The sequence below is a fragment of the Eleutherodactylus coqui genome, chromosome 11 (assembly GCF_035609145.1).
Source record: "Eleutherodactylus coqui strain aEleCoq1 chromosome 11, aEleCoq1.hap1, whole genome shotgun sequence".
NCBI lineage: Eukaryota > Metazoa > Chordata > Amphibia > Anura > Eleutherodactylidae > Eleutherodactylus > Eleutherodactylus coqui.
In genome coordinates, this window is record NC_089847.1 from 15,010,072 (window position 1) to 15,026,300 (window position 16,229).

At 43.9% G+C, this 16,229-nt stretch overlaps 1 protein-coding gene across 1 annotated transcript in view; it reads right to left on the reverse strand.

Moving 5' to 3' along the window:
* CEP89 (centrosomal protein 89) overlaps positions 1-16,229 on the reverse strand; it is a 126,119-nt gene that overhangs the window by 54,573 nt on the left and 55,317 nt on the right. The window contains exons 11-14 of the mRNA XM_066583931.1: positions 15,824-15,927; positions 7,237-7,352; positions 5,319-5,499; positions 3,300-3,467 (exon numbers count right to left, since the gene is read on the reverse strand). Coding sequence (XP_066440028.1) covers positions 3,300-3,467; positions 5,319-5,499; positions 7,237-7,352; positions 15,824-15,927 — 569 coding nt within the window. The remainder of the gene's footprint in view (positions 1-3,299; positions 3,468-5,318; positions 5,500-7,236; positions 7,353-15,823; positions 15,928-16,229) is intronic.

Here is a 16,229-nt window from a genome sequence, read left to right on the forward strand (position 1 = left end):
GGTGAGGAGTGACCTAGAGTAAAATGTAACCTCCGGTCAACAATCCCCCAAGCAAGCCTTAATGACTTCGTTTAGGTCAGCTTAGAGGTTAGTAGCACACAAAACAGCCCCTCTGTTGCAGATCGCGCAGCAGATACTATACACACTATTGCATCTGTTCATTGCAATAGAGGGATCCTGGCCTTCATTTCCCTTTCCCCAAGTGTGCACTATCCACTGCTCATATCTCAGGGCTCCACTTAAGTGTGGTTCCTGAGGTTGGGTAGTTTGTGTTTGTCCAGCCCTAAGTTTTAATAGGAATTAAATAAAAATATTTTAGTGAATAAACGTCTTCTCTGTTAAGGGCATATCCTCATAGTAACATAGTAACATAGTATGTAAGGCCGAATGAAGACATTGTCCATCTAGTCCAGCCTGTCTATCCTACTGTGTTGATCCAGAGGAAGGCAAAAAACCCCAGGGCCAGAAGCCAATTAGCCCTTTTGGGGGAAAAATTCCTTCCCGACTCCCTAATGGCAATCAGACTGTTCCCTGGATCAACCCCTAATAGTTCCTACCTGCCTGTATACCAGGATTGACCCTTAACCTAATATTTATATCCTGTAATATACTTCTTCTCCAGAAAGACATCAAGTCCCCTTTTAAACTCCTCTATCGATTTTGCCATCACCACTTCCTCCGGTAGAGAGTTCCACAGTCTAACTGCTCTTACAGTAAAGAACCCCTTTCTATGTTGGTGATGAAACCTACTTTCCTCTAATCGTAGCGGATGTCCTCTTGTTACCGTCGTGGTCCTGGGTGTAAACAGATCGCGGGAGAGATCCATGTGTTGTCCCCTCATGCTCCTCAGCACAGTTCATCCATAGTAGATCGGTGGAGGTCCACCACCCAGGATCCTCGCCGAACAGCTGTTTCTGGGCCCCTGTGTTCCTGCGCTGACCTGATTCCTAAAAATGAATAGGAACTTAGCCTGCAATACCAAGCTGGCCACTGCAGCGAGAATGGAGCTGTCTGCTTACTGTAGGAATCAGGCTCAGCACACAAGTGCACCGCCCCAGAGAACAGCTGATTGGCAAGTTTCCCTGGTGGCAGACTCCCACCAAACTAGTATTGCTGACCTATCCTGAAAATATGCTATCTACATATCTGTTTACAATTGGACAACCCCTTTAACTGAGTCTCTATTCTCTCTGACAAACATGCATACATGACAGGCTATAAGGAAAAACAAGAACCCTGCAAAATAAGAGCACAGTGGCTCAGTGGTTAGCGCTGTTGTCTGGCAGCGCTGGGTTTAAATTTGACCAGGAACAACATTTGCATGAAGTTTGTATGTTCTCACCATGCTTGCCTCCGTTTCCTCCAAGTACTCCAGTTTGCTCTCGCATGCCAAAGAAACATTGCAATCATTTAAAACAAATGCCCGCGTCTAGATATTGCTGGTACATTCTTGTTATGGCGCCCCCTGCTGTTTTGTTGATTCACTCTCAAACCTCAACCTAATGGGTCCAGTTTTGGTGAGAAGCAGCGTCTAGAGCGAGGGTTTCATAGGCCAACCTGCACAAAAGCAGGAATCACTCCATCACCAGTGTACAGAAGAATGTAAGACACAGCTGGTGAGTAGTGTTGTCTCAATTGAGCAAGCGATAAAATCGCCCAGAATGTCGCTAAATTGAATTGGGCAAGTCTGAACAGATTTTTGGTGTAAATCGCGAAAAAAGCCATATTTTCCCATAAGACCTTCTGCAGGGGTCAGCATGCAGTCAATCAGCAGCCAGGGTGCATCGCTGATGTCGCCCAATGTGTCCTGCATCTTGCATATGGGTAGCAGTTTCTATGAAAGCCCCGCACAGAAATAAAGCATGCCGCGATTTGTTTGCCGCGCGACATTCCGCGTCCGTCTGCATAGGATTGCATTTGTTAATGCAATCCTATGTAGGCTTCCAGCGGCGGAAATTCCGCGAGAAATCCCGCCGCGGAATTTCCGCTCGTGTGCAGGCACCCTAAATTGGAGGGAACAGAGAAAGAAGCTGCATCACATTTATATGCCTATACCAAACGTGGTCTGTAAACTGGGAGACGGGATAGTTCTGCTGCCATCAATGTATATAGAAGCAAAGCAGACAGACAAACTACGCTTTGTTCCATTTATGTTACTATCGTGGGACAACTCTCTCTGATAGTAAAAACATTAAAGACATACAACCGTGGGAGGGCAATCTTATGATCTGTTTGCATTTATGTTGTGGGCTTGGAGTCACTGACGTCAATACAATCAGATCTGCAACAAAGAGCGGCGCTGCATGCAATGCTATTCTGGCCATCAAAATAACACAGTGTTGGAATCCATCATACAAAGAATGTGATAAAGTAACTCTACTAACAGTGACATAGAGCTTTATGACTTGTGGGGGTCTAACTGCTGGCACCCTCACTGATCCGTAGAACGGAGCAGAGGTCTCATCGATCTGTTGCAGCTCCCTTTCTTTCAGTAACAGCTCTGGAGATTACTGAGTTGAAGCGTTTTAGCAATCTCTGATGCGGTCATTGAAGTAAATGGAACAGCGGCGCATTTGCGCGACCTCCGCCTCCATTTTCTCGGGACTGACCGGATGCCTATTCTTGGAATCAGTGGGGTCTCAGTGGTTGGACCACTACCAATCATAAGATAAAGGATAACTTCACACAACCCCTTTAAAAGAAAATCTGTCACCATCTTTTCACACCCCTCTCTGGAAGCATCGCAAGTTAGCGGGCTGCAGTCTTGCTGATTACATTAATGTCTGCTTTATGTATCTATGCAAGAGAAACTTGCATTTTATCAGTAGCAGCATATACATAGAGGCCTACCAGAAGTAGTCTTCAATATTCATAGGCTGCAGGCTAGCTCCACCCACTGATTGACTGCTCTACGCCTATTACTATGCATAGAAAGACAGGTGTCAAGCAGTGGCAGGGTGGATGTGGCTAGCTGCAGATCATGAACATGGAGGACTACTTCCCTGTAGTTCTCTGTGTCTAATTGCTATTAATAAAGTTCAAGTTTCTCCCAAACTACTGCACAAATACACACAACAGATGTATAACTAACTTTTACTGCCTTAGAGAGGGCTATGAAAAGATGGTGATGGATTCTCTTTAAAGGAACACATTGTGATAGGCGTTAGACAGTGAAATTGTTTTGCGCTTGGAGTGTTTTGTGATACATACATTTAGTTTGTTTTTTTCTGGAGAGGGGCACATAGTTATTATATAAATAAACCTTTTTGATGACGATGAAGATGACAACTAATGCCAACCTGTTAGACTTTTTCACTGCCTCCACTTCAGCCTCAAGGACTTTATTGTCGGCGACCAAGTCATTCCTCTGGAGAAGTAGCGCCTTCTTCTCTGCCTGCAGAGCCGTGATCTTTCCCATCAGATCGCGCACTTCTCTGTTATTGTTCTCCTGCTGCCGCTGAAGTTGGCTGCAGGAAAGAAGCACAAGAAAAAGTTAATGTATTTTATTTGTGAAATAGACACAAATGTTCGTTACCCTGTGAGCAAATCCAATTCTGGGCAACATTTATTCAGAGTCTGATAGAGAAGTAGGACAGTGTGAAATATGAGTCTACAAGGGTCCTGTGGAGGCTTTTTAGATCTCAATGCTGGCGGGGAAATGCAGCTTGGTCTAATATTGATATTGAGACTGGAGAGATCAAACCAGGCCAGAACTTCAAGAGGAAATCAGTCTGGGTGATTGAGAATGAAGCGTGAAAGAGATTGCTTCCTATCTCTCGGCGAGTAATTTCAGATGACTGCTCAGCAGATAATGAAATGCCCTTAACGTGGCAGCCAAGTCAGCAGGAAGCAAATAAGTTGCTACTTTAAAACACTGCGCAATGCTCTCAATATCAGCCTGCAGGGTGGATACTTGGTTAAGACATATTGATGGCAGGTCTTACAAATATTCTTATCTTAGAAAGGGATTCTGAGAATGAAGGGGGCTGCAGTGCTGGCGTGGCGCTGTGTGTGTATCTATCGTGTTTTCCTACACAGCGGCGACCCTGGCCACTCACTATGTAGGGAACTATTGAAGTGAATGGGGCGGGCTGCAGTTCCCTGCATAGGCAGGTGGTTGGGGATGCTGCTGTGCAGAAACAACTTAAAGGGCTTTCCCCATTAAAGTGATTGCACAACAGAATAGGGAATAACTCGCTGAACGTAGAGATGTCACCGTTGAGAGCCCCACGAATTCCAAAAAAAGGGGATCTAGTGTCCCTGTCCTCACTGCGACCTTACTGCACCCTCTTCGCCGAAGTGAGGAGAAGACTGATTGAAGCACTGGTTGTGCAAGCATACTGCTGCTCCCTTCACTTTCAAGGAGACTGCTGGAGATAGCCGAGCGGCAAGCGCCTCAGTACTTCCATCAACTAGATTGAAATGAATAGAGCAGCGGTTGCACATGCTCAGCCAGTGTTCCGTTCATTCGGATGTCACCACAGGGAAAGAAGAGACTCCATAGTGACAGCGAGAAAGAGACCGTGGACTGTGGTTCACTTGTGATCCTGGTACAGCCCCTTTAGACATTTATTCGCTGTCCACAGAATAGGGAATATATATCTGATGGCTTGCGGTCTGATCTCTGGTACCACCAGCGATCTGCACACCTTGAATACATCATGTGATCGGAGCGGTGGTGTATGCGTGTCTACTGTTCTCCCTTCACCTCATAGAGGTGAATAAATTGATACTCTCGTTAATTTTCCTCCATCCCACTTTATGTGTTAGTCTGTCATGATTAATGGCACATGTAAGCTGTCAAATGGCCAAGACTGGAGCTAGCACCCATTAGGTATGCAGTGAGCTATGTTCCCAAGCCCACTCCATAGCCAATCCGCACCTCTGTGACACTGATGTACGGACGAAAGGGTTAAACTAGTTTACATAATGGTCAGGATTACTGCATTATAGATTGCAGTGCCAATATTTAATCACTACAGACATGATCACAGACACAAGTACAGTCCCACCACAGCTTACTACCGGGAGATCTGTCTCTTTCCATTCCTTTCTCTCTTGTGGTCTAATGGACTGTAAGCTTCCCGCACTAATGACCGCTTAGGGACACATTATCAGAAAGCAGATACATGTCTCAGATGCTTCAAGAAACAATTTAAAAAGGTTGCGTCGTTCCTGCTCAATGTGCAGACAGTCCAGCGGAATCATTTCCGACCTGCGATATCCTATGTGCCGTGGAACTACTTGGTGCACGGGGATAGAGTGAATGAATGTTGATGGAGATGTTACTACTGATTACACAGGGCAAGGCGCTGTACCTTTTTAATTCGTTCACCATGGCAACGTGTTCCTCGGCGGCGATACTTCCATCCATGTTCGCTTTCAGCTCGCTGTACTTGGAGCGTAAAACGTCCTGCTGCTTCTGAAATTCGAATAATTCTTCCTCTAGACTCCGCTTCGTAGATTCCAAAACCATTAGCTGCTTCGTTAATTGGGAGGCTGCGAGCGAGAGCAATATTTATGTTACTCTATGGCGAACGCTGCGCTATACATGACAGGTCACTGTACAGCGTAATTCCAGTAATGCATTTGTAATCAATAGCACGGCCCGGCAACGCAAATGTCTCTATATTTTCCTTTCTGTAGGCCGCCACAAGTAATAAGCCTGAGCTAAAGATGAATGGGACCATTAAAACCAGCTCCGAGCATTATGCAAACGGTGTAATAATCTGTTGCATAATCAATATAACGACACCTGAAGTCTTTCCTGTGCAGTTAAGTAAATTAGATTTATGTCTTAAAGGTACATTAACCATATAAAATCTACTTAGCTATGCCTGGTAAGGGAGAATGTACATTAGCATAGTATGCAAGACCAAAAAAAGACATATGTCAATCTAGTTCAATCTAGTACCTCCCAGATGCTAATGCTAATCCAGATGAAGGCAAAAAAACAAAACTAAACAAAAAATTAATAATGAAGAAGCAGCCAAATTTTCCCCACTTAGAAGAAAAAAAAAATTCCTTCCCGACATTCTGCTATCACTCTCTACAGTAACTCAGAGCCTTGTATTATCCATCTCTGTTTCCTTTTATCAAATTAACTTCAATAATGCAAAGCCCTCACAGTCAATGAAAATGAATGGGATTGAGAGGTTATACCAGGCATCACCACTATGAAGTGTACAGCACTGTGCTTGGTATGCAGTGAAGAGGCTGCGGCACTTGCCCAGGTGCTGTAGCTTCTTCACAAGGCTGATTGGCGGGGGTTTCCAAGCAGTGGATAGGTCCTGAAAATAGGACATCAATATCGTAGTGCCACAAGACCGAACACAACGCCTCATCTAGACTTGTGAGGCTGTTGACTGGACCCTAGACGGCTGGAAACATGTGGTATGGTCTAATTGTTTTGGGCTGGTGGTGGGATCCATGAGTAGGCAAGACCCATGGACCACAGTTGTATACAAGGTGCTGTGCAGGTTGGTAGTGGTTACATACTGTTGTGGGGTGTGTTCTCGTGGCATGGGTTGTGTCCACTAGTCCTCCTAAACACATCCCTGACCCATGCCGGCTACATTTTCCTGTTGGGTGACCATTTGCAGCTCTTCATGGACTTCATGTACCTCCACAGCGATGGGACATTCCAGCAGGAAAATGCTCCGTGCCATCGGGCCCAAGTGGCTTTTAAGGTGGATGTGATTTTTGCCACAGTTGCTCGTCTGTACAGACAGACAATTCTAGCCAGATCCTGCTAACCGTTATCATTAAGCACTGATGGGCAACCACTGCACTCTAGTTGGTAATGCCTTGTATGTCGTATTCCTGGGACACACATGACGCTGAGGATCGAGGAATGTTAAATGCCTGCATAACTCAGAAGTGGAACATACCACCCATCTGTCACCCACTAACACGCCTTGTCCCAACTCTGATAATTCACATCGCCTTGCCATGAGCGTGCGAACCGCCACTAAATACTCAATATACATACTGGTATCCCAGGACTTCTGGCATATCTGTGTAATATATATAAATGTGTAATGGAAAATAGCATGCCAGCAAACTTCTCTAAATAAATCCCAGCCCTATAGGTACAGTAAAGTGCCCAGATTGTGTAGGTTGCAGTAGGAATCCCTCTTATGAGTGTACATGTGTCTCCATCAAGCTTCAGTTCCGCACATAAGGAGTCCAAGAGCCCCATCAGAAGTACAGACACAATCCCACAGGTAATCTCACCTTCCTGGACATGTTTGGAGTGATTCTCTCGGCTTTTTCCTTCTTGGACCTCTAACTGTTCTGTAAGAATCCGGTTCTCTTCCATCAGCAGTTTATACGAACTTCGCAGCTGCTCCCTAAAAACATGAATTGTCAATTGACAAAAGTTAAATATTTTTAGGAGAAAAAGGGAGATCTAGAGTTTACCGCAGACTATGGGGAGAAGTCAACACTACAACTTCCAAAATGCAGGTTGTGTCTGCAGCAAAGTGTAAGCAGGATGTTCTCCCTGTGTTTACGTGGGTTTCTTCCAGGTACTCCGGTTCCCCCCAAAATCCAAACAAAGAAAAATGTACTAATAGGTGAACGCAGAGTGCGAGCCCCAAAGTGATGCAGAGCGCTGCGGAATAAATATATTTATTTTACACATTTATATAAATGTGTAAAGTAAATGAAATGAAAAAAAAACTCAAGATCAGCCAAAAGAAATAAAGTTACAGAATGTTATACATAGATTGTAAAATTAAGGAGACTCCGTCACCTACCTTTAGTCCTATGAGCTAAGCTTATGGACTAAAAGTAGGTGACCGCTGAGTCTGGAGATGTAACTGTTATACTACCTACCTTCCCCGTTGTTTCCCCAGTGTCAGCGCTGGAAGCCGCTGCTCAGTGCCTTGAGCGACGGTGCCAAGTAGTCCGCCCATTATAAAAGTACAACGGACGGACTACTAAGCGTGCCGCTCTGCGCTTTGAACGGTGGCTTTCAGCGGTGACGACAGGGAGGGGGAATAGAACACTTACATCCCCAGACTTGGCATATTTCATTCATCGAACTGCAACGAGGGATATCTGTGGCTCGAGCCGCAACAAAGTCATATGTGAATTCTACTGCAGATTTTATGTTGAAAAACATTTTATTACACTTTCATATGAAAATTACAATCTGATTTTAACTATAGATGCCAAATATTAGACTGTATATCCCAGCAGAAAAGCCCTGTAACACAAGCATAATTCTCGCTACTTGAGTCAGTGTCTTCCGCTGTTATGGCAGATCCTTCACTTTCTCTTATATATATCTAGTAAACATTTTGTCGGTATTCTGCTTCCTGCCCCATGGGCTCTCATCCACTGGGCCCCCTCAATTCTAACCCAGGGAAACCTCCTAGTGTTCGTTCGTTGAGCACAACTCTGTCCTACCCGACTCGTCATTTAGTCTTAAAGGGGTTGTCCCGCGAAAGCAAGTGGGGTTCAGCACTTCTGTAAGGCCCTATTAATGCACTTTGTAATGTACATCGTGCATTAATTATGAGCCATACAGAAGTTATTCACTTACCTGTTCCGTTGCTAGCGTCCCCGTCGCCATGGTGCCGTCTAATCGCCCGATTAGACACGCTTGCGCAGTCCGGTCTTCTCCCTGGTGAATGGGGCCGCTCGTGCCGGAGAGGTGGTCCTCGTAGCTCCGCCCCATCACGTGTGCCGATTCCAGCCAATCAGGAGGCTGGAATCGGCAATGGACCGCACAGAGCCCACGGTGCACCATGGGAGAAGACCCGCGGTGCATCGTGGGTGAAGATCCCGGCGGCCATCTTAGTAAGGTAAGGAAGAAGTCGCCGCAGCGCGGGGATTCGGGTAAGTACTAAACGTTTTTTTTTTAAACACATGCATTGGGTTTGTCTCGCGCCGAACGGGGGGCCTATTGAAAAAAGAAAAAAAAAACGTTTTGGCGTGGGACAACCCCTTTAATGATGTATGAAAGATTATATAGAGAGTTTAATGAAGCAAACCAAAGAGCGAGCAAAAAGAAAAATTGGGAAGAAAAGAAAGAAAAAGGTTCAAAAGAACACTTTAAGGGGAAGAGGTATCGCAGACTGCGCCCATTAATGGAGGTTAGATTTCTGTGTGAAACCACAAGTAAGTTATGCCATTCCACCTGCTGCAAAGGAGGAAGACTATTTTCAAGAATGTGATCACTTCATTATTAGCGGACCTTCTATTTATAAACATTAAGAACATCTTTATGTGTTTTGGTCTCGGCAAATCATTCTTTTATTGTAAATAATGGCTTATAGAATTACTGATGTGACTTTTGCCCATCGGTGACGTGTCTGTTGGCTTCCTGGCGTCATACCTTAGCTATTCTCTATATACAGTATGTCCTCTCTCATCCAATGTCCCATCCACCGTAAAGCCCTATGTGAAGTTTGCCCTCCGCAGAGCGCGCCGGTGATCTTGGAGTGAAGTCACCCTGCTCCACGACCTAAGCATTCCTCTCATTGAAACGCACGCTGCGTTCCAATCAGAACCTCCTCATTGACGTCCACTGAAGATAACGTCACGGCCACCGACACCGGTGTCCAAGGCAGCACGGAGAAACTGCTAATCAGTGAGTATGTAACTTTCCTTTATATATGTATATGTTTTGTATGACATGCGACATCGATATATGCTGGAAAAGGCGCATTATCGTGCCGAAACGCGTCACATTTTTTTCCTTCTTTACATAAACCACGGCTATTTGAGCCTACAATCCAGCGGCCTGATCTCTTCCCGATCTACCGAGCGCGGAGATTTTTCTATTTTAACCTGTTTTGATATTCTCACCAGTGTCTCAATAACCCCTCCCAACTGTTACTGAACTAAAAACACACTACATTAGGACCAGTACCGCCATACAGTGACTATATAGTGGTAGATCCTAGTTCTGCAGAGGCGCTGCGCAGACTGTAGAAGTTATTAAAGGACAGTTATCTTCCATAATCACAGATGATGTCTTCTCTAACTGAATTCCTTCACTTTCCCTTTTCCGACTAGTCTCTGCAGAGTTTACTATCCAATCATCTTTGGTTCTTCACTTCTCTAGCACCCGACCTAACCATTTCCCACTCCCTACACAAAAGTCCAATCCTACCACCCATTTAACATTACAATCAGCTTTAAACCGGGTGTAAAAGGAGCTAAATTTGGGAAATTTGAAGTTTCTCTCATCATCATGCTGTAAGAGCGGGACATCGACTTTGTATTACACTTCTTGTCCTGCTCCTGATAGCGCCCGGGCACAGTGGCAGTGCCCACATGATCAGAGAGCCATAACTGCATGGCACAGGCAAGGATAGTTGATAATGTTGAGCTGCTGAGTACTTATTAATCTACCATAAAATATATACATTACTAGCTTACTCGTCGCGCATTGCTGCGAAGACAGACATACATTTGTTTTTTTATATCTAGATAACAACCAATCACAGCGCAGCTTTCATGTTACCTCAGCTTTATAATATATAACACCCAATCACAGCGCAGCTTTCATGTTACCTCAGCAGTAAGAGAAATAACAACCAATCACAGCGCAGCTTTTATTCTGCCTCAGCAATATAAAAAATAGCAACCAATCACAGCGCAGCTTTCATTTTACCTCAGCAGTATAATATATAACAACCAATCACAGCGCAGCTTTCATGTTACCTCAGCAGTATAATATATAACAACCAATCACAGCGCAGCTTTCATGTTACCTCAGCGGTATAATATATAACAACCAATCACAGCACAGCTTTCATATAACCTCAGTAGTATAAGAAGTAGCAACCAATCACAGCACAGCTTTCATGTTGCCTCAGCAGTATAAGAAATAGCAACCAATCACAGCGCAGCTTTCATGTTACCTCAGCAGTATAATATATAACAACCAATCACAGCACAGCTTTCATTTTACCTCAGCATTCTCAATATCCAGCAATTGTCTTGCGAAACATTCGGCGGATGCATCATTTTGTAGTTGAACACGCCTCCCGTTGCTCGTAATGCCTTTTGCTTTCGTGCTTGAGATGGAAATCAAACGATCTTTGTCTGGGGGGCATAACTGTCGTCGATGTTCGCACGCGCGCCGCCTATCGTAGGACAGATGTACTATGCCAGTAATCTTCCCAGGAGTGTACTCAACAACTTCCCAAAGTTTCATGGCGATTGGATGAATGGTGTAGTAATGCATAAAGGACAGACAGACATACATTCATTTTTATATATCAGGAAGTGAGAGAATTAGATTCTGTACGTAAAATTTGGACGCTAATTCTTTGGCGCTTAGATTTGAATAATCGAGTTGGGACCCTTGAACTTTTCCTATTTATGACATAATCAATGCTCCTGCCAAATTTCATGTTTCTATGACATTGGGAAGTGAGAGAATTAGTGGCAATGATGGAAATCGAACGATCTACGTGTGAGGGGGGGGGGCGTAACTGTCGACGACACTCGCACGCGCGCCATTTATCATAGCATAGATGTACTATACCAGTAATCTTCCCAGGAGTGTACTCAACAACTTCCCAAAGTTTCATGGCGATCGGATGAATGGTGTAGTAGCGCATAAAGGACAAAAAGACACACAGACAAACAGACACACATCCATTTTTATATATATACATATGTGTATGCACATACATGATGGACATGTTGGGGCATGTTCCTCAAAACAGATGATGACATCACAATAGCTGATGACATCACAATGGCAGTTGATGACATCACAATGGCACAAGCCTTCTTATACAGGCGCACGGCTTAGAATCCTTGCATTCACTTGCTGCAGCTAGCAGAGAATAAAGTGAGAGCGACGATCCGTGCGGATTTCTAGATTTTCTATATTTTTGTCTTTGTGATAAAATGAAGGCAAAAAAGAAGACCAACCATTTCCAGGAAGAAGCTGATAAGATCGAGCACATTCCTGAAGAGATGAACAATGGCCGTAATGAGCCAAGTAAAGCTAAGAAACCAAGAAAGAACCGGTTCTTAGCGCGCCTGCGAAAAACCTGGGCGAGGATTATTGGGTGTATGAGGTGCTGCACTTCCACCCAAGAAGAGAGAAGTGCTGAAGATCTCCCAACACCCAGCGGGATAAACCTGGAAGAGGATCTTCCAGGACCCAGCCGGGTAAACATGGAGGAGGAACTCCCAGCACCCAGCAACATCAACATGGAGGACATCAAAGGTACCTTCTAATAGTATATAAGGTTATGGTTTTAGTTGCTCCTGACAATTGTTCCTGACAATCATAGATGAACTGAATTGATATATTTGGCAAGTTGTGTATATTCAAAAAAACAAAAAAAACCAATTAGCTGCCAGTGGTAGTTCTGTACAGCCATGCCCCCCGCCCGCGGTGGTAACAATGCTTGTGGTGACATTTAGTTTTTATAAAGAAAAAAAATTAGAATTTTTATGTTAACTTATGAAGCTATGGTTTGGGGCTTGCCTGAAGATCCGGCATTATTTTAACATCTTAGTAACATTGCAAATGCATGCTCTTATACCAATCTGGGTGATGTAGGGTGGGCACAATACAGCATATTTATGTAGCATTATATAGCAACCATTTAGATCCATGGCTGTCCAGGAACATTTGGGTCCATCAGGGCATGAGCTGCTCTTATAAGGGAACCCCATTTGATGCCCTAATATGATATATGGACAGGAGTTGTTTTCAAAAGGCATCCCCTTGAAATTTACAAGTCCTTTGGGTGAGGTGGTCTTCTCTTAAGTTCTCAAAACTTGTATTCTCATCATTCATTAGTTATATCTCCTTTATAATTCATTATATATAAAACAGGCTTCAAGTTTTCTAATGTGACTTCTTATCCCATTTCTATAGATATGTCCTTTACAGTTACAGTGTTAACTGAAGGAAAGGAAGAAAATGTGGAGAAAAATCGAAACATCAAGCCTGCCGACAACAAGGAGGCAGAAGTAATAGTGACCGAGAGCTTTGTGGAAAAGGAAATAGAAGCAGAATACGAACGTGTTGTTGACCTAATCCACAGCCAGGAAGATCTGCATGTCCAGTACTATGCTAGTCAGCAGGAAATTCTGGCAACATACGATCCTATTGATGACCTGACCAAGATTACAGAAGATCAGCACATTCAGTACTATGATGTAAAGGATGAAGAACAGGATGGAGAAGAAAAACTGGAGAGTGAAGTAGGAGATGATGAAGTAAAGATCAAGAAAGAGGAAGATGATGGACTAGAGAAGGCAGACAGTGCCAAGGAAAGCCAAAGAGCTTCTGGTGAACTGCCAGGGCACAGTCACATCAGCAGTAGAGGTAGGAGATCGGGAAGTAACTGGGAATGTTCATGGGAACTTTTTGCAAGCATTTCAGATTAGGTGGTCTACAACCATAGGTCTGCACAAGAGCACTACATATGAATATGTGTTGCTGTGGGATAGCAATGAAGACTCTATCTAATAATTGTTATATATATATATATATTAACGCGTTCCTTTGTTTCCTACAGACAATGAATTCTCTAAAGTTAAGGAAATCGAGGACGATAAGGGGGAAAATAACAGCAATGAAGAAAGAGAAGAGTGTAATTCTAAGCAGAAGTCCAGCAGTAAGAGCAGTTCTCTAGAAGAGGAGACACTAGATGAGCTCTTTAAAACCACCAAAACCTCTCAGAGCAGCATTAGTGACTACAGATCTCTTTTCTGCTCGCTAGAAGAGGAGAGACCAGAGGAGCTCCACAAAGCAATCAAAGCCTCTCAATGTGGCAGTAGCCATAATGAGGAACCCTCCATAAACGACAGTTTGGAGAAAGTTGAGAAACCTGGTGAGGAAAGCGACATCTGTTTAGAGAAACCCAAGCAACCTGGCAAACAAAAAACACCTGCCACAGTACCCCTAACATTGCAGTCTTTTAGATTCTATGAAGAACTGGGAGAAGGAAGCTTCGGCGAAGTCTACTTGGCAAAAGACATCCTCCGCAAGGAATGTGTTGCCATTAAAGTTTCAAACAAAAGTTTGTTCACAGAGGATGGATACAGTCTTGAAGAGGGCCAAATATTAGAACTATCCCATGAGAGTCCATTCCTTATTCATGGCCTGGCCGCCTTCCACACAAAAAACTGTGTCTACTATGTAATGGAATTGGCCACCAGAGGGAACCTGTCTCATTTTATGCGCAAGAATCATCCTCTTGATACCCCCACAATTAAATTCATTATTTCAGAAGTGATCTGTGGCACACAGTTCCTGCACACAAAAGGCATCATACACCGGGACCTGAAGCCACCAAACATCCTTCTGACAGCAGACGGCCACGTCAAAATTACAGACTTTGGTCTTGCTGTAATGGGTGTCTATGAGATGACGAAAGAAAAGCCCAGAGGCACACCTGCTTATATGGCCCCAGAACTGGTGAAGGGCGAGGAACACGGACGAGGGGTAGACTACTTTGCCATTGGCGTGATGCTGTATAAGATGTACACATCGAAGATCCCCTTTTCTGGACAAAATCCCAGAGAAGTTAAACGCTCCATACTCTACCATATTCCAATCTACCCAGAGTTCCTGACTCCTGACACAGTGATCATCTTACAAAGACTGCTGTGTAAAGATCAGGACTATCGGCTGGGAGTAATAGAAGACATCAAGGAGTATCCATTTTTTTCTGACGTCAATTGGGAAGATGTGGAAGCCAGAAGAGTAGAACCACCAGCAATTATGACAGCAGCTCCTGTTAACCTCAATACGGATGATACTCTGCGCTATGTGGAAACGCCAGACAGAATAAGACCTGAAGACCAGAAAATATTCAAAAAATTCAGCTTTGTATGTCCGGATTGGTCACAACAGTATCATCCAGTAGGCAAGAAGAGCAAATTTTGGATGGCCCAATTGTTTACCTGGAGGCCATTCAATAATTAAGAAAGGTAAGTGGTCAAAGCTGGTGGACGACCTACTCAAACCAGCAAAGCCAATGAAATCCCATCTATATTCTTCTACAACTTTCCACAACAAATCTGACATCATGTAGAACCAACTGGTATAGCAGCCCTGCCAGCACTAACATCACAGGATGAAGCAATACCAACCAAAACATCGAACATCCACCACTTAACATCCAGGTAGATTTGAGCTCCGACGACCCAGAGATTCATTCCGATCGCCATATTTGGGGTCAGGGAGGAATTTTTTCCCCTAATATGAGGGCAAACCAACAATCCTCAGGGGTTTTTCGCCTCCCTCTGGGACAACATAGCAAGTAATTACAGGTTGAAATAGAAGGATTTCTTTCAACCTTACTTGCTTGCTATGTAACCATCTGGACATCTCATCTATAATGTGGTGACTATGACAGAAGGAAGCTGATAATGAAGAAAACAGCTCCTTCACCCCCTGGACTTGACAGAAGGAAGCGCAGCTAAGATTGTAAGCAGCTCCTTCACCCCCCGGACTTGACAGAATAGAAGGCCCAGAGGCTGAACGTGGGGTGTTGTAGGAATCCAGGAAGGTGTCACCTATGTGTGATCCACACCTGCATTTCCAAACACAACACAAAAGTAAGCCGAGGCCTAGGAATCCAGGAAGGCGTCACCTATGTGTGATCCACACCTGCATTTCCAAACACAACACAAAAGTAAGCCGAGGCCTGAAGAGCGGAATCACAATCATCTGCTCATTTCTATTCACTGTATGATAACATCTTTCATGCATTAATAATAAATGTATATTAACATCTATACAGAATTTATCTTCATTATTCCCACATATAGCACCAGAGAGACAGGCAGATAGCAAGACCTCAAAATTCAATATATAATTTACCATTCCTTATTAGATACAGGTTGGTCACGCTTCAAAAGTTGATGCAACTTTTCATTCTCCGCTATCACGTCTTTAACTCTCGCTTTGAATGCTTTCATTTCCTCCTAATCATGAAGGGGACATAAAAAGAAACAACAAAATAAGCTAAAATTGAAACAACAAAATAAGCTAAAATTGAAGTAACACACAATACACAATCCTGAAGAGACCGCACTTCCCTAAGGATATACTCAGACAGTACGGTTGTTTCCACGTGGCATAAACTACAAGCTGCTTTACAGTAAACTGCCATGGTTTAGCAGCTAGCACAGATGCTGCTTATTAAAGCCTCAAAACTACAGCAATTTGTGGTAAAACCGCATGCGGTTTTTGCTGCTCACCTCTGGGATGAGCGGCTGCAAGTGCA